The sequence below is a fragment of the Neltuma alba genome, unplaced genomic scaffold (genome assembly GCF_004799145.2).
Source record: "Neltuma alba isolate B1F8T4 unplaced genomic scaffold, ASM479914v2 tig00012828_pilon, whole genome shotgun sequence".
Taxonomy (NCBI): Eukaryota; Viridiplantae; Streptophyta; class Magnoliopsida; order Fabales; family Fabaceae; genus Neltuma; species Neltuma alba.
Window position 1 is genome coordinate 5,267 of NW_021637219.1, and position 23,098 is coordinate 28,364.

Below are 23,098 nucleotides of genomic sequence, written 5' to 3' on the forward strand. Positions count from 1 at the left end.
ACTGAGCTGTCAGTTTCAAGGATGCGCGACACATCTTGTTTTCCAAACAATGGACTTAAACAATATTCCTCCAGAACTTAACATAAAACCCATTTAGTTAATTTGATTAGATTAAAGAAATTAGATAAGTTAGTTAATTATAAGAAATATGATATATTTTTCTTAGAATATCATAATCATCTTTCTTAATATCCTTCTTCTCTCACTTACTTCATTATGACTGGGAAAATATTCATAGAGGTAATTTAGAAAAAAAATTAATAAATACTATATTTAAAATCAAAATTAACTTAACAATTAAGTCTTATATTAAGGATAGGAAGAGTAACATCATCATATTAAATAAAGGTTTGAAATAAACGGATATTGACCGCTGCAGCAGCATCTTGTCAATTTAATCCGAACCGATTAGTAGCATTAGTTTAGTGCTCCAATGGTATGGGAAAGAGTCAACCAGATCAAGATCGAATCCTGCGGAAGATTCAACCTTGTTCTTGCCTCTCGGAAAAATCGTTGTAGTAAAATTACTACCTGCTATGTTTAATATAAAAACTAAATTAAAAAAAACTAGTTAAATTAGTTATTTGTAATAAATAAGTGTTGTCTTTCTAAAATATTTTTACTAATAAATATATTGGTTAGAACTATTATTATTACAAAGACCATTTTGAAAAAAAAAGATAAATATAATAAGCAAAATAGATTAGGGTTTTATATTTAAAATCAAAATAAAAATCAATTCAGTTAAGATTGGGAGGTAGTATGTAGAAATATCAAGTTCAGTACCCAAATGCAAGAAAATTCTGATGAGCATATCTATACAATCAGAAACCCTCCCCAAAACCCTGACTCAGTAATCCCGGATCAGTCATTGTTCCCCTTCTAATCCAGCGCCCTTTAACTGTTCAGAAATAGATGAAAAAAAAAAAACAATAAATGATCAAGTATAGCAATCAAAAGGCCTATTACTCTAACCGGAAGGTGTGGTTGAGCGGTAGGGGCATATGCTCCATTAAAGTGTCGAGGGTTTGATCTTATTTTGGATATGGAAAAGCTTTAAAACTTTGACCAGTTGTTCCATCCATCGAGGTGCTTACAAACCAGTAAAGGGATTAGTCACTAGGTACCCAGTAGATACCATGATATTTCATAAAAAAAAAAAAGGACTATTACTCTTTAAATTTGATAGAGGCTGGGCAGATGATTTAAATAAGCAAGAAAGGCTTTCGTGCAAGAATTGCTCGATAAAAAGGGGGAAAAAAAAAGAAACATATAATATGAGATGAAATTAGCTAATCCCAGAAAAATGGTAAATGGAAGATAGAATATCGAGTGAGAGTAGTCGTCACTGCATTTGACTGTGTGACTCAAGAGAATGGAGGAAGCAAGCAGCGAGAAATGCAGAGAAAACTTGGCCAACGCCATTGACGGTACTTGTTTGGTGGAGGACCTTTTCTTTTCCAGAGTCTGGTTTTCTTGACTTAATTCTTGGGGGTACTTCAGTGCTCGTCAGTCGTCACCTTACCTACAGTTCCTTCCAAGGCGGAGGAATAAGATATTTATTATTCTCAACGGGAAAGCACCGACATAGTTCGGTGCACGCCATGCGTTTCTTTCCAACACATTGGGACTGGGGAGGGCCGTCAGGATCCTCGTCCAAGTCAATTTGGACAAATGTCGTTTGAGGGCCAAATGGTGTCATTTTGGTTTCTTCAGAGTGGAAACATGCAAGACAGGGTTCATGCCAGATGGATTTTTTTGGGGAAAAAAAAAGTGTTAACTACATATTAAATTTCTGCTTTATATCGGTACCAAGAGTAGTCGTTGTGAAAATAAGTTCATTGCCTTTTGTACCTATCAACTATTACACAACTTTATTTATAACATAGTTTTTCTGGCCAAAATGACGAGGAGCTTGTTTTGACTAACATCCAATATGTTAATCTGTTCATTTATCATTCAATTGACACAAGAGGAATCAGCTTGAAAGTCGATAACTTTACTCTCAGCTTATTAAGTTTTCATGTCAACTGATGGCCTATCAAAATCATGAAACTGCCTGTATCCTTGCTCCACGCTTCAAGACAAACCAATTTCTGTCATTGAAAACTATCTTCTTCAAGTGGGAAAGTTCTGGCGGTGGCCAAGGGAATAAGGGATCATTCCACCTCACTCATGTAATTAAATCGCAAGTCCAGGTCTGAACCACTAGAATATTCGGTAATTAAGTAAATTCCAAAATCCAGGAGGGCCAAATTGTCACTTCACACCGCAAATTCAGATCCTCCGGACACAAACAAACCAAATTGGTGGATGCAGTTGAATTCGGATAGCGTGGCCCAATCCTCCAATAGACTAGTGTCCACGTAAGCAAATCTCAGCTTCATATGTAGGACATCATTTGCATCTCCCCTGTAATTCAAATGCTCTTCGCTGACAACTGAATTTCCTCTCCTGAAAAAATGGCGGTCTCAGCGGATTGCCGGATATCTCTGTCGGCCTCCGTCCAGTTACGTAGAGCAAGGGGATTGGCCGGCAGGAACTGCAAGCTCGTGAAGTTCTCCAATGGGGAACTCATGGGACAGAAGCTCATGCTTCCCAAACTTTCGCAACAACGAAATGGTTCTCATTGCACTAAAAACAATACCATGCAACCAATCTACATGTCTCTGACTGCTGATGTCCCCACTGCATCCAAGGTTAAGCTCAACCTCACTTTCTTCTCCTTCTCTCCCCTAGCTCTAACACAAATCCACTTACAAGAAACAAAACTAAGAATAGGATGGTAGCTTAGACATGTATTTTGGTGAAGAAGCATGCCAAACGTTGGCATTATATTTAGAGACTATGGTTAAGGTCAAGAAACAAGCCAATGGCATTGTGACCCAATGATACCAAGTTCTCTTGGTTTGGGAAGTTCAATTCTACTTGTTTTTAAACCGTTTATTTAAATAAACTTGCAGCACACTCATTTGTGACTGAGGAATATGCACAAAAGGTTGCTCATTGGTACCAAAAAAGTATATACAGCGTTCCTTTGCACTTTTTTTTTGGGGTACAATGTTCCTCTGCCTCTGCTAAAGCTGTTCATGAAATTAAATGAGGTGGGTGGGTACAAAAATCAGGGAATCTTTCCCTTGGGGGATAGGATTTGGGTTTATCAGCAACTATTTGAGTTGAATAAAGCCCATTTTGAATGGCCCATTACTTTCTGAGTCCCAAAATTTAAGCATCATATGCTGTGGGCAAGTGCAGTTAAGGGACCTGGACATGGAAAGAAGGGACCCACGGACAGTTGTAGCAGTTATACTCGGCGGAGGAGCTGGAACTCGTCTCTTCCCTCTCACCAAGCGCCGTGCCAAACCTGCTGTATGCCTCTTTTCTGATCTTTCCTCATTTTATTTTGTTTTCTCTTAATCATCAACCTTCTCAGCTATGCAAGAAATAAAGTGAATTATAAAGAAGCAATATTCGTGGATAATTACATGTTTAATCATACCTTTACAGAAGGATTCTGCTTAACGAATTTAATGCAATAGTGCATTTGGTGAGGATAGTATTATATGGAGCCACATGAGTCTGATGATCTTGTGTGGGATTTTCTGTGGTAGGTTCCTATTGGAGGCGCTTACAGGCTAATTGACGTGCCCATGAGCAATTGCATCAACAGTGGGATCAACAAAGTTTACATTCTCACTCAGTTCAATTCAGCTTCACTCAACAGGCATATTGCTCGTGCTTACAACTCTGGCACTGGGGTTACCTTCGGAGATGGCTATGTCGAGGTATCTGAGGGCCACCGCGTCCATTAAAGACTTCTGGAAATTAGATGATTAAGTAAACTAGAAGCATGTTTGATTCGAAAAAGATCGGTTGAGGCTGCATTTGCTAGTTCTGCAGGTTCTCGCGGCTACTCAAACTCCAGGGGAAGCAGGGAAAAGGTGGTTTCAGGGCACTGCAGATGCTGTGCGTCAGTTCCATTGGCTCTTTGAGGTATTACAGAAATAAGAGCAACCATGTTCTGTGAGATAACTCTCTTTTTAAGTGTTTGACGGGAGTTATTTAGCGAACAAAATTTGAGAACTATTTTGCACGTATAATATCATTTTTCAAACAATTTAGAGGATGCTTTCATGATGCAGGATCCAAGAAGTAAGGACATTGAAGATGTGTTGATTCTTTCCGGGGATCACCTGTACAGGATGGACTATATGGACTTTGTTCAAGTAAGGAACTCTACAGTTAAATCAAACAATGACCCCCCCCCCCCGGTTCTATGAAAACATTCGAAAGCTTGACAATTGGATTTCTTTTGGGATAATCTTCATTTCCAGAATCACCGGCAGAGCGGTGCAGACATAACTCTTTCTTGTTTGCCTATGGATGATAGGTAGGCCACTTTTCAAATATTGGATTGTTCGTAAGCTTATTTCAACATGTATGAACCCTCAAATATATAGCTGGGGATCATTATTGATTAACCTCCTCTTCATCATACTTGACTGGCAAATAAACATATCCTAGGATACCTAGGTCTAGTGTTTGCTACTACAGTAAATTTGGTCCTCTGATGTTATCTTTTTACTCTAATGAACTCTGTAATAGAGCTTGTTCTATTCATCTCCAACTTCCATGATTATCAAAATACATATATTTGAAATTCTACTGTGCATTCATGGTAGCCGCGCCTCAGACTTCGGTCTAATGAAGATAGACAACAAAGGAAGGATCCTTTCATTCAGTGAAAAGCCCAAGGGGGAAGACTTGAAAGCAATGGTAAACCTCACGTCTATCATACCGCTAATACAAGTTTCATAGATTTAGGACGCTAATGCTGCTCATATTTCAGCAAGTAGATACAACAGTGCTGGGCCTTTCAAGGGAGGAGGCTCAAAAGAAACCATATATTGCTTCCATGGGAGTGTACGTTTTCAGGAAGGAGATACTTCTTAACCTATTAAGGTGCTGATAACTATCTATTGAACTATTACCTCAAAGTACAGAAATATACAAACAACAGAACTTGATTCCCCATCATAGACCTAATTGTTTTGCTATGCGCTATAAATATACGTCATCCAGGTGGCGTTTCCCAACTGCAAATGACTTTGGATCAGAGGTCATTCCTGCCTCGGCCAGAGAATTCTACATGAAGGTCTGACTAATTATTTCAGAACACTGATGTATAAGTCTACACGCTTGTCTAAGATATTTTTTCATACTTATGGCTCCACTGTAATGCTCAGTACACCTGACAAGAGGGGAATTTTTTTTTTTTTTTTAAAAAGAACGTTGCAAATCAAATTTTTGGAGAGATCACATGAAAAATTATTCCACTTCATATTTTGGTTCAAGCAGAGTGGAAAAGAAAGTGGACACTTACCCCGGGATCCATCTAAAAGTTTACTGTCACATATTACAACTATTTACTAATATAACGAAAATTACGCATGCAGGCTTATCTCTTCAATGATTACTGGGCAGATATAGGAACCATCAGATCCTTCTTTGAGGCAAATCTAGCCCTCACCGAACATGTGAGCGTCAAATATACCAGTCAATGCCTCTTTTCTTGATCTTCAGCATCATGTATATAAATTTTTCGCTGAGGAGAAATTGTCGAGGATGATCATAGTCTGAACAAACATATGAAATCAACTTACTTGCATACTTAAAATTATCTAATTTTTTCACAGATATGAATGAAATGATTGAGACCTGAGTTGTCAAAACTAATCTGCTCACTTAATCGAGCTAAAATAGTGGACTGGATTGCAATAATTATTACGTAGTTTCTTAACTAATTTATTCTCGCTCAATCACTAATATAGTTCAATGCAGCCTCCCAGGTTTAGCTTTTATGACGCAGCAAAACCAATGTATACATCAAGGAGGAACTTACCACCTTCAAAGATTGACAACTGCAAGGTTAGTTTCTCTACCTTTGAACTTGCTCTTGGCGAATTATGAAAAGGAACCAACGCCAAGAAGCAATATGCAGCATACCCTAAATCTCTTGCTTCATAGTATTCTCAGGATTTGGTGGGTTCTTTGACGAGCCAAGGGATAAAAAGCAGAAAGGTCCAATGGGGAAGTGGGGAAGAAGAAAAAGAAACGTGAGAGTTTTCTCCTCGCCCACCAAACCATCAATAACCTTTGACCCTAATTGAAAAATTAAGATCAATATATAGGATCAAAATGTGAACGATATTAATGATGTATAGAGAGCTTTTTCATATATACATGCCCCTGGAAACATATTAATAGTAATCTATTCAAAAGTAGGAGGTCCAGATTCTTCAGCTCGTTCGGAGTGTGTTTTAACACCCTCCTACCGGGGAAAAGTTTGCTTTCAACTTCGAAGGTGCTATCAAAACTGTTATTGTCCTTGTGCAGATTGCTGATTCAATAATATCGCATGGAAGCTTCTTGACCAATTCCTCGATAGAACACAGTGTAGTTGGAATCAGATCCAGAATAAACTCGAACGTTCATTTGAAGGTTTCGTATCTCAGTTTCCAGTTTTAACAGCTGTGCGCAGATATCTGATTATTCTCCAGTTGCTTACATTATGGGCATGAATTAATCATTCTGGGGTTTGTTGTTGAGTGAAATTCTGATAAGTTCTTTGTGCAAGTTTATAATAACCTGCTTATTTGTCAGGTGCGCTCATTTAGCTCTATTGTATCATTATTGTAAGCAGGATACAGTGATGCTTGGTGCTGATTTCTATGAAACGGACTCTGAAATAGCAGCACTGTTGGCGGAGGGAAGAGTACCTATTGGAATAGGAGAAAATACAACGATCAAGTACAATCTACAACTTGGCATTTTTCTATGTTCTAACCATTTTTCTTTTACTGTTCTTTCTCATCGCTCATCTCCCGTATCTACAGAGACTGCATTATTGACAAAAACGCCAGAATCGGAAAGAATGTTATCATAGCGAACTCAGAGGTATATTTTTTCCGATCATCATTCTTGGGAAGTAGACGAGAGCTGGTTATGCCATGCTAACTAAATTACACCCACCTTCGCCGAAATCACTTTAGCATAACTAATACACATAGTCTAACTATGGCCGACCATCCATAAAGATAAAGATTGTTGGAAGGCAAAACAGAACTAAACTGGTGTGTTTAATTCAGGAGTAAAGTGGATGAATTTTCAAAGAAGAAAAATACTTGACGCTTGGAGGTCATGTGACTTCAACAGAACTTTCAACAACTAATAAGAGAAATGGTGATTATTAACGGTCACTTTTGCACTAAAATTTCTGGGTTTATATGAACTGCAGGGCATACAGGAGGCTGACAGATCTTCAGAAGGGTTCTACATTCGGTCCGGAGTGACCGTTATATTCAAGAACTCAGTAATCGAAGATGGATTCGTAATATAATAATTTCCTCCGTCCTTTTATCTATTTTGACATGGATTAGGTTGAGAATCGAGAAAAAATAAATATTGAAATTGAGTCAGTACTTTTATTTTTTGTTACCATAAATCAATGGTCAATTTTCAGAAAATATCCAATGAAATTAAGGGTGTGTTTGGTTGGAGGGGAGGGGAGGGAAAATGAGCCCCTCCCCTCATTTGGTTAAAAATTTTGGGGGAGCTAAAATGTTCCCTCCCCTCCCCTCCCTCATTTTGGCTCCCCTCCAAATTGGGGGTTTTTGGAGGGGAGCCAAAATTTTAGACCATTATGCCCTTATGGTTTTTTTAATATTTCATTTCTACCCATAAAATATATTATTATAATATTTATTTCAAATAAAAAATATATTATCCTAAGTAAAAAAAATAAAAAATATATACATTATTATAATTAAAAATATATTATAAAAATTATTTAAATAAAAAATTATAATATATAAAATTAATTGTTTTTTATAAATATATTATTTATTAAATATATTTTAAAGCTGGAAAAAAAGATAGCCTAAAGAAAATAAAATTTCATTTTTCTTAGAGCATATAAAATTTATTAATTTGATTATTTTAAATATATTATTATATTAATTAGAATAAAAAATTACTATACCAATTTTTTAATACACATATTAACATGATAAGACTGAATTTTTATTAAATTATATAATTTAAATTAAGATGTAAATTAATTTATATAATATATCAATAAAAAACATAAACTAATATGTAAGGGTAAAATGGTAAATTGATTATTACTATCCCTCCCCTCCCCTCCTTGAACCAAACAAGGGATCATTAAATACCCTCCCCTCCCCTCCCCTCCTTTTTAATCAAACCAAACAAGGTGAGGATAAAACCTCCCCTCCCCTTTCCTACCCCTCCCCCCCTCCCTCCCCTTCCCTCCCCTCAAACCAAACACACCCTAAGTTTCACACTGAAAGGGCCAAGATGTCAGGTGAATGAGAAGTGACATGGTTGTATTTCGCAATTAAAGTAATACTATATACCAATGGAGGTTACAAAAACAAGAGTTTTTCTCCATTTCTTAATTTCCAATTAACAAACCTCATGCAAGAAATTTTAGGTATTAAATAGGTGCAGTAGATTAGTGATGAGCTGCAACGTGAATGTTACTCAATGCTCTATCCCATAATGAAAGATATTTCTTTACCAGAATAATTAAAGATATAACCCACGCCAATTAGTAGTTTCAAAATATAACCACATAGATAATAAATGATTGGTTGAGATGATATTTAGCAAAGTTCTGTTTGGCACTCGGATCATTTGCGAAGATTATCCTCTAATCCCTAACCAGGTCCCAAAAAAAAAAAAAAAAGAAGATGGAAATACAATACTAGGTCTCATCCAAATTCGCAAAAGATCACAACATTTCTAAAATATAACATTATGATAGGGAAATCAATTTTTTTGATCCAAACAATGTTCTACAAATGTAAACATAATGAATAACCTGAAAGTTGGAAGGATAACTCAGACTAATCATAAAGCCAATTTGAGGCAGAATATGCCATCTAATCAATACGCGTGGAAGTTAAGATATGGATTATAAAGTAAGCTCTTCACAATTGAACATTAACTCATTTTCATACTTCTGGAGAACAAACCGCTCCTCTGGAACTATGATAGTGGTAACAGTACATTTCATGTCAGAAAAAGGTTTCCTACAAGTCCTACCTGCCCGATGAAGATAATCTATGGCAGTCTTGGGCAGATCAAAGTTGTAAATGTGGGACATTTCCGGAAGGTCAACTCCTCTTGAAGCTATATCTGTTGCTACAAGAAGATAGCCGCCACCTTTCCTTGCCTCCTGCATCAAAGATGGCAAATATGGAGCCATGCTTAGCATGAGCAAGGACCAGCAGTTCTAATTTGGTTTTCAAATGGGAACAGCTTTTTCATCTTAGCCTCATATACCAATTCCCAAGCAAAGAATGGCACTTACCAACAGTGAAACTGCCCGTGAATTGAAATTCATATCTTCCTCAAGGAGGAGGATATCTAAAGAACCTTGGTATGAAGTCTTCAGAAAGTCAACCAGAAGGGACGTTGATGGAGCATTTCCTGCCTGTTTTGACCTCTTAGACTGCATAAATAAGAATCTGATATTCAGACTACAAAGAACTTTCAGCATATTCACATAGATTGGATCAAAAGACAGTAGATGCAGACATATTGGATGATTATTTGAAGGTACAAGAAACCAAGTTCAATAATACTAGCATAAGACATCTAAAATCTTTGATTCTACCTAGTTTCCCAAGCACCTGATTAGCATGGACTTCGAATAGCACTGAAAAAATAGCATTGAGTAATAATTATTCAAGACCAGACTGCATTATTGTATCAGCGGATATTGATGATGGAATTCACAGCAGTTTTTTCTTTAAAGATGCATTCCAAAAACTGCACAGGAAAATTACTTAAATAATAATCATGTAAAGAAAAGAAGAGGATACTAAAGAAGATATTTTCTCAGACCTGCTCACTGGCAAATATAATGCCAGACTCAGGTGCATCAGATTGTATCAAAGATAACAGGGTTTGTTGCTTCTTGTTCCTATGACATACCTGTTGATTGAAACAGCAATATAAATTGACAACAGCCCAAATACACAATAGGCTTTTAAGAAATAAGTAACCTACAGAAAAGATGTGATTGAGTATAGATAATTGTAGCAGGCAGATAGGCCAACAATGTACAAGAAAGAATAACAAAATTGCTATGATACTTAAGATCTCTTACTACAAATCTATGATGCAGGCGTGATGGCATGGGCTCAACTGGGCTGACATGAATATGGACCACATCACTCTAGAAAATAAATATGGAGACAAAGACCATTAGGAAATCAGTGGTGTGCTTAGGGTAACTCAAAGAAAAACATAAATAGCTTCATCAGCTGACCTTAGTCCATTTCTGCTGCACACAATCATGAAGAAATCGCCTGTGTTGTGGTATAGACGCACTGGCAAAAACCGTTTGACGGTTATTGCATGACGAATACAGAGTTAAAAGTTTTCGAAGGGAACTGACTTGCTTTGAAGAATTGAAAATAAAGTCAACCTAAGAGAACAAAAACACAAAGCTTCAGTTTTCAAAATTATAAGCATTGATAATAATCTATTACCTAGAAGCATAAAGGGCAGCGAAACAAGTTTCAATGATCAAAATACTTTACCTCATCCACTACTAACACCCGCACAGTTTCTAGCTTTAAAAATTGTCTTTCAATTATATGGCATAAACTCCCCACTGTTGCGACTACTATCATTGGAGGCTCTGCCTAAAATTTGAAAGATTAGATGAAGGAGACTTGATGAGCAGAAAAGAGGTACTTATTGCAACAGTTCAAATCCATTTCATGGATATTTGCAAATCTTTTAGGAGTTTATTTCTTGGGCTAAGCAGTCAATAAAGTCAACATAACATCCAAAGGAGCATAATTATCCTGTTTTACAGTTAGGCCAAGAACTGACCTAATCCCAACAAAAGGATTTTTCCCCCATTCCAACATTCGCAACCTCAGGTCAAGCGGACAAAATAGGTCCTTCAAAATCCTGGATCTTCTAGACGTCTAATGAACAATCTAAATAATCTAAAATCAATTAATTTGTTTGATTATTGTCTAAGATTGCATAAATTGGATCAGAGGAAACAACAATTTGAACAAACTTGATCAAAGGCCAAGCAAAAATCATCAGACTCAACTGAAAAGGTAAAAGTTCCTTCACAGTCACAAAAAAAATAGAGAAATGAATCCAGCAGTCTTCTACAGACATTGAATGGCCCGCAACAACTACTTACACCAAATCGGTCTCTGTTTTCCTTTTTTTTTAAATTCACTGAATAAAGCTCGTAAAAGTAAAAGATGTCTTGGACAGTAAATTACGACAGTAGTACCTTTAGCCAACTCTTGTGTCTTCTCAATGTTCCTCCATCTAAAAGAGCCATGACGGTATATGACTTGTGCTCCTTCTCAACCTCTGTCGGACTTGCTGCCAACATCCTAGCAACTTTAGCAACCTTGTCGTCAAAAAATCAATTTTAGCATTAGCCATTTCCAAGGGAATCGCCTCTGGTACATTGCATTGAATATAATTAGCATGTAACTATGCAATCACAACATCATTGGCATTATTACTTGCATGCCAAGTTCACGGGTGGGCACCACAACAAGAGCTTGCACGGCAGATTTTGCAGCGTCTATGACGGAATATATCAGAAGCACGTATGCGAGCGTCTTCCCAGAACCTGTCTACAGAAGAAATAATACGAGATTACATCAGTAGGCAATGTTTGCCGTTTCACTAGAATAAAACCAAATCCGAGAAGCAAATTAACCTGAGCATGAAGTATGCAATCGCGACCAGATAAAAGAGAAGGCAATGCTTGTCTCTGGACATCTGTAGGCATGACATATCCAATCTCTTCCATCCTGAAACATATTACAGTACCCAAATCATCTCCTTTAGTCAAAATACAATCAATAGTTCCCCCAAGAAAACCAAAAATAATAAAAAGATCACCAGAGTCGTCAAAACCCACGTTTTATTTTTGGCCTCACAGATGATATACATATTTAAATAATCAACATTGGAAAGAAAGAAACTCGTCATCACATCCACTCACAACACAACATGCATAAAGAGAGAGGGCAATTCTGAAAAGCAAGAGGGAAAAGGAAAAGTTCAGAGATTGCCTGTCTAATATATGCCGGGGAACATGGGCTTCGCATATTTCTCTTAACGCATGAGAACCAATTTTATCAACTGCTCCGGGGGCCAAGGAAGACGTATTTAAAAGGGATTGTGGAGTTCTGAACTTGGAGATAAAGCGGAGACCAGGGTTGACGTGATACGTGGAAAAGAAAAAATTGAAGGTATGATTTTGTGAGTGAGAAAGAAAACAAGTAGGAGTTGGCTTCTCAAAGGAAATGGGAAGAAGCTGTGCAGGCGAGAAGGCATCCATGGAACCTCAGTTGCATAAAGAAAGGCAGGCTACTGATTAGCAAGAGGAGAAGCAAATAGCAGTGTGGAAGAAAGAAGTCCGAGTGAGACTACGAATTTCGATAGAACGTAATCAATAGGGCTCTTTCAGAGCTCCTTTTCCCGGCATGGCACCTCGGTTGCAAAGCGCAAAGTGACAGTAGATTGAAATGAAGATGGCGATCGTCTCCAGTCACAAAGTAACTGTTCCTGAGTAAAACGATGCGTTGCATTGTCCAGATTTAAAACGGTGCGGCGTGAGATTAAGCACAGAAATCTATATCTATATCATCTATAAAAAGTTCGACCAAAAAGAAAAAAAATGGCTCAAATATTGCCATCAAATAAGTGGCTTATTCCATAGAATATATCTGATTCACGCCGGTTTTCCATTTTTTGGTCAAAATCGGACTCATACTAGGTACTAGGTAGAATGATTTCCGTGTTGTAACTTGTATTTCCAGCGTCTCCTTGAGAAAATTAAATTCAATATCTTTGTATATCGAGCTAGATGTTAAAATATTTTCATTGATGAACAGAAAAACGCAGCCACTTGCGTGGTTCGGCAGTCACCGGTCAGTTGGCGGTGAACAGAGGAAGCTTGCTGATGCGATGACAAGAGGGGCTTCAAGTTGAACGGTGGAGATAGTCGTGATTACTGATCTTAGTCAGCCTCCAACTCTAACAAGAGAAATCACAACTCATCCTTTTATTGCGTTTCGAGAATCTAAGAATATTTCAAAACGCCATTGTCGCATATACTGGGGGATAATTTAAGGTGTCTTGTTGCGCTATAAGAGCTTGGAAAAAGAGGTGAACTTTGTGTACACTGTCAAAGAAGACTCTGTTTTATTTTGGAGGGGCGGTAAGTATGATGAGGTAACTTGTTTCCCCGGACTAATGAGACTGCCAAAACCTTTTTCTGGTTCCAGTTGCATCCCATGTAATTTTAGGTGGCATTGTCGTCAAACACAAACATGATTTCGGTTTTGGCCGCAAGCAATTGATTAATGGGGCAATTTGAAAGTTTTGATTATCTTCCTGTGAATGGGAAAGTTTGATTCTTTGCCTCTGGTTCTTGCTTCCCCTTGAAACAATTATTGCTGACGAAAAACACTATGCTTCACACCAATTCTGAAGCAGAACTAATCAGCTACCAATAAAAACACAGCTTTAACTCACATCGCAATTACAAACAATCTGCTATAACCAAAAAAAAAAAAATCTCAATTTCTTGATATTCCTCTAAGAAGCTTAAAGCCTTAAACCAATTTTGAAGCGCTCTGCATAAAACATGGTATTAAAGAAAGAGAGCAATTTTCCATTCAAACAAACAATGCTCTCCAAGGCAGGGGCATAAGGAGTTAGGTGGTCTGAAATGCTTGTGAATGACGACTGACGAGAGCTGAGAAGCGGCCATGATTGGTACTTCGATATGAAGAAATAGGTTTGAGAGTGAGGTAATAATTGAGCCATTGAGGTGTTGAGAATTACAGGTACATATTTATCTGCTAATGGGTGTGTATGCTGGGAGAATAACGTAAAGAGAAGCATGTGTCATGTGTGATGGAATACCGAAGAAAGGTTACAGGATAAAGGGAGTGCTGTGAAGGATCCACCGCACCAATTTTGTTTCTTATTCAGAGATTGGAACCCAAAAACTTTTTTTTTTTTTTCTGGGGACAAGAGCACCGAAAGTCCTCTTCATCCCATCGTGCCCTACCAAACGCGCCTCCGTCAATAATACCTCTCTTGCTCTGACGCTTGACTTGTTCCAAGACTTTGGGCCTTTCGTTTTTCCATTTACTGTGACTTATGTATATTTGTATTTGTACGTATAATGAATAGAATATACAGTTATTTTAATGAGATTCATTTAAAATTTATTACGAGATAGTATTTTCAGATTCATTATTTTAACCATAAATAAATAAATATAATAAGGTTGATTTCATCAAAGCGTGTGAACCGGATTGTTCCTGCGTTTTCTGCCCGCTTCCCTTTCCTCTCGTCTTTGTACCATTCTTTACTTTGACCTATTACTTTCTCTCCTCTACTCTTTTAGGGCTCTTTTCTGCTTGGCCTCCTTCCTCCTCCTCTCCTTCATCTCAAGTCTCCTTCTTTGTGTTTGCGATCAATGGATAATTTCACCTCTTCTTCTTCTTCTCTTCCTCCTCCTCCTACACCCATGCCCGACATTCTGCCCGCATCGGCTTCATCCTCTTCTGCAGCTTTCGACGACGGTTCCGAGGACTTCTGCAGTATTTGTCTTGAGCCCTTCAGCACCGATGACCCTGCTACTGTATGATCTGAGCCCTCTTTTTTATTAATTGACTCCACTTCTTCTCTGTTTAGTGTATGCATTTGGGATCGTGTAGAGTTATACACTCTGAGGAGAGACCGTAGTGTATTCCCACGGACTTATTTGTTGAATCGTTTTGGGTATTCGCTTGCTTCGGAAGCACGATCAGTCTAGAATCGAGTCATAATTTTGCCGCATTTTATTCTTTCGTGGGCATGAGTTTTTCGTTGTCACATTGTTCTAATCTTATTTCTCCTACGATGTTGAAGGATGTCCGGCTTTGAAATTCTGTTCAGTGCTCTGTTTCTTAATTCAAGCGATTGATGTGCTTCAGAATTTTGATATGTCTCTGCCTTGATCCTCGTTTTGTGAATTTAGGGTCATTTTGTTGTTGAGGAGTTAGGAACTCAATGAAAAATGTACTGTTTTAGTATATTATCTTTTGAAGATATCTGTATGGATCAGTGTGTGTCAGTCTTCACTGATACAAACCCTGGGGAACTTTTGCCTTGCTGTGGTAGTTATTTAAGCAGAATGAGGAATGATTCATATCGAAGCAAGCCAAAAAAATATATAATGCATGTGCTTCCTTCTGAGTATACGCATGCTTGCTGAAGAAATTTAAATATTTATTCCATATTTTAAACCAATTAATATAACATGTAGATCTAGATCTGTTAGTGGATTCAGATTGTGGAATCATGCTACCATGAACAGGAAACTATATGCTTTGAAGCAACCAGAAATAGGTGAACTGCCCATGTGATTTCTTGCAATTATATGCATATTTGCAGAAGACAGTTGTGTTGTTCTTTTTTGTTGCACCACTTAAACTCGACATCTAATCATGATGGTTATATGAGAATTCAGACTGAATTACTTGAGGCAAATAAGTTATTCACGTTAATCAGGTTCCTATCTGTATTCATGTGTAAATTTTGATGGCTATTTGGCTGGTGCTGTTAAATAAGCTGTGCTTCATGCATGGATAAATTACATTCGGTTGATTTTCAAAAGAAATTTTGAAATGGAGAAAATTTAGGTGCAGTTGAAAGGTATTTGAGAAGTTGAATTTTCACAGTGGGGCATTACATGATTGAACCTTTTAATAAACTTCCTCTGCTATTCCCATGTCATGGATTTCTTGGAAAACCCCATGGCTATCACTTAAGGAACTTTACCCTAGTCTGATCTATTTGCAATCTAGAAATGAATGTCTTGCTTATAAATGCTCAACAATTATTGACACACCTCCTTTAAATTTTCAGATAACAAATTGCAAACATGAATATCATCTGCACTGTATTCTTGAATGGTAAGGCTGACTGCTCTGTAGGGAGATCATGTTTGTTATCAATATAATAAACTGGATCTATGCTTTTCACTCACATAGACAATAATATAATAGGCTGCTTCTAACATTGTACTTTTTTATCTTTAGGTCTCAGAGAAGCAAGGAGTGCCCAATCTGTTGGCAGATACTTGTCTTGAAGGACCCTGCCAAGTATATATTCTCTTGGAAAATTTGTCTCTTTCTTGTATGTCTTGTGTTGTTATGGTTTTTTTATTTTCCTTAATCACCAACCTTGCAGCCAAGAACTTCTAGCTGCGGTGGAAGCTGAAAAACGCATAAGGTCAAGAGGCTCATATTCATCTGCATTCCCACATCCTCGTACCCCCATTGAACGGTTTAATGTGGAACAGGTGAGCAATATTTCCAAGTGTTATGAATCTGTTTTCTAATTCAATATCTATTTGTATTTATTCATGTAATGCAGCGTCAGTTTATGAAACAGTATCAGTCTATTTGACAAGGCTCAATATACTACTGCAGGATGATTCTTGTTCCGATGACTCCGATTTTGATGAACAAATTATGCAGCACCTAGTTGCTGCTGCAAGTAGAGCCCATTATTTTCGTAGAAGGGATGTGCAAAGATCATCTGGAGTAGGTCCATCTAGGATTCCTGTAGTTGAATCTTCATTGCATGTCTCTGGGCTGCAACCAGTGCATACAACTTCACCTTCTGGAGATAGTTCACCTAGTTCCACTTCTGCTGCTGGCATTCAACCTCCACCGCCTGCCCCTTCTTCTGTTGAAGCAATTCCAGGAAATTCCACTCCTGATACCCATGACCCTTTCAAAGCCAGGTACTGGTTGCATCAAACTTTGAATATGAATTATAAAGCAGTGACATAAGTTCTTTATCAGGAGGTTTATGGCATGCCCTAGAGCATTCGACCATCGATCATTCTTATGTTTACTATCTCTTGGGTTGTATCCAGAGTTCTTTATAGCCAGCCACCATCCGAGAGTGTGAGAAGACTGAACACTTCTGAGATGTTTACTTTCCCTGAGTCCATCAAGACCAAATTTTCTGCTGCTTCAGCTAGGTAAACAAATTTATACATTTAATCCCAGATGCTCCTATGATTATCCCACTGATAAATGTTTTTTATAATAAAATCTTGAACCAGATATAAAGAATCTATTTCAAAAGGTACACGTGGTCTTAAAGAGAAGTTACTTGCTCATAATGCCTCAGTGAAAGAGCTGAGTAAAGGTGTTCAGCGTGAGATGAATGCTGGCATCGCTGGTGTTGCACGGATGATTGAACGCCTTGATCTCGGCTCAAAACAGGCTACTGCTTCTCCTTCCATGCCCAGCTCTACCGAGGGAACTTCTGGCTTCCCCTCTAAAGGAAAGACTGTCCAAGAAAATGGTAGTGGACAGTCTCTTCACTCTGCCGTTGAGGAAGAGAGTGGAGTAGTCATTCATGATGTTAGATCAGGTCCACCTGCACAGGTTTCCAGTGCCACAGTTAGTCCAGTAGGGTACCCTCATCCACATGTTCAGGTTGATCCATCCATCTAATTCCCTGCTTTCAATCATTTTGAAAATTATTTTATTTCTTGAAAGCTGGCTGATTCTTTCCGTGTTGGTAATTTTTAACGTCCAGAGTGGGTGTGATGCGGTGAAGACTTAGCTTGGCTGGTATGTCGTCTCACTTGTCCAAGAAGAAGCATGCAGTGCAAGTGATGACCTTGTAAACCAATCTACCCGTTGGTATATGCATCCGGCATTGTTGTTACTGGCCCATGAAGTTTAAGAATTATAAACAATGTGCTGAGCCAGAGCTTTCACCTCGAGGGAGATTATTTAATGAACTTATCACTATAGTATAGACATGCATGGATGGTTATCCATACTCGGCCTTTGTTTATAGTTTCTTCTACGTGCTAGTATATCGCTCATTGCGGTCAAATAATACTGAGGTTGTCTGCTTTCTCCACTTTAATCTACGAATCTAGCAACTTATTGAGAGGAATATGATTGTGCCATTTGGTAAAATCTTCTAAGGATTGAAAGCAACCTGAAATTGTTTTCTTGCTCTATTAACGGAATTAACCGTCGGTTAAAGAAGGAACATGCAAATTAGATTTGTTAGCAGATTATAGTCGTGTCTCATTTTCGTCATTGTTGCTGAAGAGCTTCTAATCAATATATTCTGGTTTGATTCCCTTTAAAAATGTGAAGCATTGGTATTCATTGCCCCTTTAGCATAAAGCAGCTTGTTCTTGAAGAAATTTAATGATGAGCACAGTATAATGAAGATAAGCAGATTAAACTCATAATGAACAAGCATGTGGATATGTACATGCTTTAAACTTCCAATGAAATATGTGGGATCAATTTCCCTTGTCCAGAGGTGACACTTAGGGTATGTTTAGATTAGTGTTGTGTAAAACTGACTTCTAACTCAACTGACTTTTATAATTAAAGTTAGAGTAAAAGTCAGTCAGTTAGGGTATATTTGGATAAGTGTTTTTAAAAAATCAATTGAAAAAGTTAAAAGTTGTTTAGATGATTAATAAAAAAGTTAGCTTTGTTGTAAAATGACTGAAAACGGTACGGATTTTACTGAATAGTAGTGTTTGAAATTTTTTGTTTAATGTGATAATAGTTTAGAAAATACGTAAAATTATTATGATAAAATATAAATAGTTTATTTGTGAAATTATAAAATAAAAATATTTGTTATGAAGAAAAATTTGAAAACACATTGTAGATAATTAATTAAATATACACAATAGACAAACATGAATATAAATTAAAATTCATTTGGTCTGAATAAAAGCTTATTATGCTAACAAAGGAGATAAGGTAGAGGGAAAAATATAAAGGTAAATCTGGGATGCTCATTTTTAATAATCACCGTTTGAAACTGCAGTTTGAAAAGTCAGATTTTTCTCCGTTGAGTCTAACTGAGATTGAAAGCCAGAAGTTAGCTGAAAAAGTTAGCCCAGTCAAACAACAGTTTTTATCCAACTTAGTTTACAACCCAGTTTCACAGATTTCAAAACACAACTGCAATTCCAAACTGCAATCCAAACATGCTCTTAATCCAATCAATGGTGGTGTCCATTGGCTGGCGGTGTCCGGGACCCTATAAGATGAAGATGGTTCACATGGCTTATTGCAAGCTGTGTTAAAATGAACTTGAAAAGTCCCCTTTTTTCCCCACCAAAAAAATGCCCCTTCAAGATAAATATGATGTGATGCAGGATAGTGATTCGACATTGCATTTGAAATGGGATGCGAATGAGATATGGTGTGTATTTTCAAAATTAGTTTTTTTTTTTTGTGCAATCAAATGACATGGAAGCAAAAATATTTCAAGGCAATAAAGAATTTGGGTACATATATTAAAAAAACAGTATTTCACAATTTTATTTTCCTGCTGAGATGTTCGAAATGGATGTCGTGGTATCAAACTATATTAATCCCTAGCTGCTTCTTTCCCATCAACCAACATTGATTGAATCGTTAAGAAAATGAGATAACGATGTTTCCCATAACGAGAGATTGTCGGCGTCAGCCTCAAAAACAAATCTCCTGTAGGATTACACCAAAATAGGAAAGAGAAAATTTACAATAGAATAATAAAAAAAGAGGGACGACATGAAAAATATAAGTAATTAATTAATCTGTTTATAAGACAACGCAAATACGAATAATAAACATGAAATGGCAACTATTATAGGACATTATTAAACACCAAATCTTAGTATTGCTCCGAGTAGTTTTAGAAGGAATATAATCAAGTGAACAACACCAGATTATAAATCTATTTTTTTATGTCCTATGTGTTGTCGTGCAAGTTTTTCATATTTACAACACTTCACAATTTGATATAATGAGCAGCACTCACTACGGTGAAAATAAAAAATGAAAATTTGTACGGTTGGGGTAAAAGTGAAACCAGAATAATTGACAATTCAATTATTAAGATAAGTTATGCTTGCAAATTGTAAACTTTTAATCATATTCATACTTTTGCCAACGATGCTTAGCAGAGTCTGCTGCATGAATGCATGGGCAAAAAAATAGTTTCTAATCACTCTTTCTTTCTGGTTGTCTTGCACGAAAGCAAATTGAAGTTTCACTTTGTTTTTTTTTTAATCATAACTGAAGGTTTGCAGTTACTACTTTTAATTGATCACGACTTGCAAGCGAATAAAATATCCTTTTCGTAATTTGCAGCCTTTTATAGAAGAGAACATATTTTTGCTTCCATGTTCAAACACAAGCCTGACAATATGGCAGAAGGCAAAACGAGGGTATTTGCAAGTTGTTAAGGAATAGTATGATTAATATTATTGAGTAATCAAGGACAAGCTTATCAATGAAACAATAACCTAGAGACATACATGCAGTCAAACTGCAAAACACCCATACTTGTCCACATGTTGGAAAGGCACAAAACCTTGGATGAACCTTCCTCCATGAATACACTCGGCAGCAGAGTACATATAATAAAGGCTTTCCCATGTACATAATCGGTAGAAACCTATATATATTTTTATCAATCACCGAGACAATATAATAATTTATTGCCTAAAGACTAAAGAATCAGACCCACGATAAATAATCCACTAAGCTTGGCAAAGGAATATAAAATCATTAGGATTTATCAAACTGTTCTGTTTGTTTGGGGAGACAGATCTGTCCGCGTCAGCCATTTCTGGATCTGAAAGAATAACTGCTATTAGGAGCTCGAGAAACCATTCTTGTATCTTCAGATGGTTTCTGATGTTTTGCATATGAAGCAGATCTTCCTCTTCTTTGCCTCCTTCTTGGTTGTGTGGACTGAGGGATGAACACCCCTGTCCCTTTGCTTGCTCTTCTCACACCCTGCTCGTACACTATCACAGACAGGGGAGGAGGATGAATTATTGCTCCTGAGAAAACCTGAAGAAGAAGAAGAAGACACACAAGTTATGGCAGGTTCGGATTGGTCATACATCAATACAAGTTAAGGTTAAATTTCAGAAATGGAAAGATAAGAACCTGAAGGGGCTCAGGAGGACAACAAGCAAGTGGGTCTTCTTGTTCATCTTCATCCATAATCAGGAGAGAAATCTGCTTGCTCAAGTCTGCAAAAAAGAGATCATCTTCAAGCTCCACTGCAACATCCATCACCTGAAGTATTCTGTTCTGAGACCCAAAAGGATGTAACTTGAGAGATAACTACTAAAGTGTAAAAATAGAGAAGAGGATTTTATAAAGGGGCAAAAGGGTGAGTGAGAGGATGGGGTGAGTTATAAGGGTGTATGGGCATGTGGGTTGGTGGGACCATATGGTCACAGTTGGCCAATCTGGCTAAGACCCACAAGAATCATGGAGGTGTGTTGTGTGGGGATAATTATCCTTTTCAAGCATAAGGAGATGAGAACAGTAGACAACAGCCCATATCCAGATATCTAGTCCAGGATAGACTCAATCTCTTGCATACTTGGTTATGAACATCTCTCTCTCTCTCTCTCTCTCATCTCTCCAATAACAGTAAGTCAGTAAAACAACATGTTATATGGTTCATAATGTTTTTAGTCCTCATCTGCACATGCAAGTATCAACATAGTTCTGAAACTCAAGGTCTTTATCTGTAGTTTTATATTTTTCTGCTGATTACTCGCGGTTAAGATTGAACCACCATGCACACATAAAAGTCCATTTTGGTGACTGACAGTGGGATCTGCATGTTGCGCAACTTGCTGCGGTGGAGCCCCACGACAGTCTTTGCGACAATTCACCTTGGGTTGATTTTGACTGATGATGACAATTTTATAGTTTCATTTTATGACCTTAACAATTAGCAAGTAAATGTAGTTGTTTCGTCATAATTAACTATAATAAATGGCTGTGTGAAGAAGTTATTTGTGATAAAATTAATAAAGAAAATGTCTTATATATATCTGATAATCGTGATTAACTTATTTCAATTCATATGTTACAAATCTGTCTAAAAGATTTTGTACCAAAAACAGGTGAATGTCAACTCAGAATAGCGTGTGTGCCGGGCGTCAAAAAGTACCTTAGTACTTAAGCTTCAAAAAGATGGGATTCCTTTTGCCAAAAAATAAAAGAATATATTGGATTCCTAGTGTCCTTATCCTTTAGGACTGTTGGTATCTTCTCCTATTACGAATGTTTTCTTAAAGGATATGGCTCCTTTCAAATTTTTGGCTGTAAATTTTTGTGAAGTCATTTATAAGAAAGAAGAAAAAAAGTCGTCCTCCAACGGCAACACCTCGCCCTCCATCTTTCATATTGTTACTATCTGAAGAATCAATTAGAACACTGAATGTGTACCAAAAAGAATTAAAATACTGAATCTACCATTAAATGCAGTTGCTTGCTTGCTCTGTCAGTTACAATTTTGTGAAATGAGAACTAAACAGTGCCTCGAGCATTCATCAATGAAGAAGAACATAGGGATTAACGGCTTTAACGGAACGAGAACCCAATAAAAAAATTTATAATGACTGATAAATTATTTTTTCATAGTAATATAATAGAGAAAACTCCATTAATTTCTTTCACCTGAACTATGCTATGAGAGTACCAATATTTTCTCTAACGGTTGACGTATATATTAATTTTTATAATTTATATTATGCAAATAAAATTATTTTTCATACGACGGAATGATATAATTTTTTTACTATGATAGCTGACAGTTAAATGGTATATTTTTTCTGATAAAAAAAACATTATATACCCTGTTGCAAACTTGAAGAAATAAAAAAATCTCACTTAAATAATATCCCTAGTCTTTTTCAACAAAGCACTGGCGTTTCTGCGAACAAAGGCATTAATTCCAGCCGATCCTACAGAGGGGCCAACTTTTGAATCTTAACCTGGACGGCAGTTTAACAGTACGCATTAGCCTTTACATGCATAAATGAAATCTGCTTTTGCGGATGTGACAAAAAAATGTTTCGATTAATTACCCAAAATTCATGAGACACGATGCTGAAAACCTTTTGGTTGGTATTATACTTGATAGGTAC

General features: G+C 37.0%; 4 protein-coding genes across 8 annotated transcripts; 2 read left to right on the plus strand and 2 right to left on the minus strand.

The window, feature by feature from the left end:
* The first annotated feature begins 2,418 nt into the window (after positions 1–2,418).
* Positions 2,419–7,481, plus strand: LOC114731407 (glucose-1-phosphate adenylyltransferase large subunit 1, chloroplastic-like). The gene is made up of 15 exons (XM_028918559.1): positions 2,419–2,699; positions 3,256–3,369; positions 3,612–3,785; positions 3,901–3,993; positions 4,143–4,226; positions 4,335–4,390; positions 4,683–4,776; positions 4,850–4,962; positions 5,083–5,155; positions 5,457–5,537; positions 5,842–5,928; positions 6,397–6,501; positions 6,704–6,810; positions 6,897–6,957; positions 7,298–7,481. Exons 1-15 carry the CDS (start codon positions 2,463–2,465, stop codon positions 7,397–7,399), a joined length of 1,581 nt encoding a protein of 526 aa, XP_028774392.1. The 5' UTR covers positions 2,419–2,462; the 3' UTR covers positions 7,400–7,481.
* A 1,331-nt stretch (positions 7,482–8,812) lies between these two features.
* On the minus strand, positions 8,813–12,574 carry LOC114731408 (DEAD-box ATP-dependent RNA helicase 58, chloroplastic-like). Of its 5 annotated transcripts, none has more exons than XM_028918561.1 (10): positions 12,156–12,573; positions 11,798–11,891; positions 11,598–11,711; positions 11,357–11,479; positions 10,635–10,739; positions 10,361–10,519; positions 10,199–10,267; positions 9,934–10,023; positions 9,398–9,532; positions 8,813–9,262 (listed from the first exon to the last, which is right to left on the minus strand). In XM_028918561.1, exons 1-10 carry the CDS (start codon positions 12,422–12,424, stop codon positions 8,999–9,001), a joined length of 1,422 nt encoding a protein of 473 aa, XP_028774394.1. In that variant the 5' UTR covers positions 12,425–12,573; the 3' UTR covers positions 8,813–8,998. The 5 variants fall into 5 exon arrangements, with proteins under 5 accessions (XP_028774394.1, XP_028774393.1, XP_028774397.1 ...); XM_028918560.1 differs by having other exon boundaries at positions 9,398–9,538; XM_028918564.1 differs by having other exon boundaries at positions 9,398–9,538; positions 11,598–11,707; positions 12,156–12,292.
* Positions 12,575–14,426: 1,852 nt separating this feature from the next.
* LOC114731409 (E3 ubiquitin-protein ligase RHF1A-like) lies at positions 14,427–18,123 on the plus strand. The gene is made up of 8 exons (XM_028918565.1): positions 14,427–14,743; positions 16,012–16,058; positions 16,185–16,247; positions 16,336–16,447; positions 16,578–16,894; positions 17,030–17,137; positions 17,222–17,600; positions 17,704–18,123. The coding sequence occupies exons 1-8, from the start codon at positions 14,579–14,581 to the stop codon at positions 17,728–17,730; spliced, it is 1,218 nt and encodes a 405-aa protein (XP_028774398.1). The 5' UTR covers positions 14,427–14,578; the 3' UTR covers positions 17,731–18,123.
* A 2,253-nt stretch (positions 18,124–20,376) lies between these two features.
* On the minus strand, positions 20,377–21,556 carry LOC114731410 (uncharacterized). Its single transcript, XM_028918566.1, has 2 exons — positions 21,096–21,556; positions 20,377–20,996 (listed from the first exon to the last, which is right to left on the minus strand). Exons 1-2 carry the CDS (start codon positions 21,222–21,224, stop codon positions 20,760–20,762), a joined length of 366 nt encoding a protein of 121 aa, XP_028774399.1. The 5' UTR covers positions 21,225–21,556; the 3' UTR covers positions 20,377–20,759.
* Between the last annotated feature and the right edge of the window lie 1,542 nt (positions 21,557–23,098).

Excerpts from the sequence above, each read along its gene's own strand:
- LOC114731408 (XM_028918560.1), bottom strand. The coding sequence starts at position 12,424 with ATGGATGCCTTCTCGCCTGCACAGCTTCTTCCCATTTCCTTTGAGAAG. Across the intron at positions 11,480-11,597 it reads CCCGTGAACTTGGCATGCAA|GTTGCTAAAGTTGCTAGGAT; the intron begins GTAATAATGCCA and ends TTTGACGACAAG. Across the intron at positions 9,263-9,397 it reads CACGGGCAGTTTCACTGTTG|GAGGCAAGGAAAGGTGGCGG; the intron begins GTAAGTGCCATT and ends TCTTTGATGCAG.
- LOC114731410 (XM_028918566.1), bottom strand. The coding sequence starts at position 21,224 with ATGGATGTTGCAGTGGAGCTTGAAGATGATCTCTTTTTTGCAGACTTG. Across the intron at positions 20,997-21,095 it reads GTCCTCCTGAGCCCCTTCAG|GTTTTCTCAGGAGCAATAAT; the intron begins GTTCTTATCTTT and ends CTTCTTCTTCAG.
- LOC114731407 (XM_028918559.1), top strand. The coding sequence starts at position 2,463 with ATGGCGGTCTCAGCGGATTGCCGGATATCTCTGTCGGCCTCCGTCCAG. Across the intron at positions 4,963-5,082 it reads ATACTTCTTAACCTATTAAG|GTGGCGTTTCCCAACTGCAA; the intron begins GTGCTGATAACT and ends TACGTCATCCAG. Across the intron at positions 5,538-5,841 it reads ATCTAGCCCTCACCGAACAT|CCTCCCAGGTTTAGCTTTTA; the intron begins GTGAGCGTCAAA and ends AGTTCAATGCAG.
- LOC114731409 (XM_028918565.1), top strand. The coding sequence starts at position 14,579 with ATGGATAATTTCACCTCTTCTTCTTCTTCTCTTCCTCCTCCTCCTACA. Across the intron at positions 14,744-16,011 it reads GCACCGATGACCCTGCTACT|ATAACAAATTGCAAACATGA; the intron begins GTATGATCTGAG and ends TTAAATTTTCAG. Across the intron at positions 17,601-17,703 it reads ACCCTCATCCACATGTTCAG|AGTGGGTGTGATGCGGTGAA; the intron begins GTTGATCCATCC and ends TTTAACGTCCAG.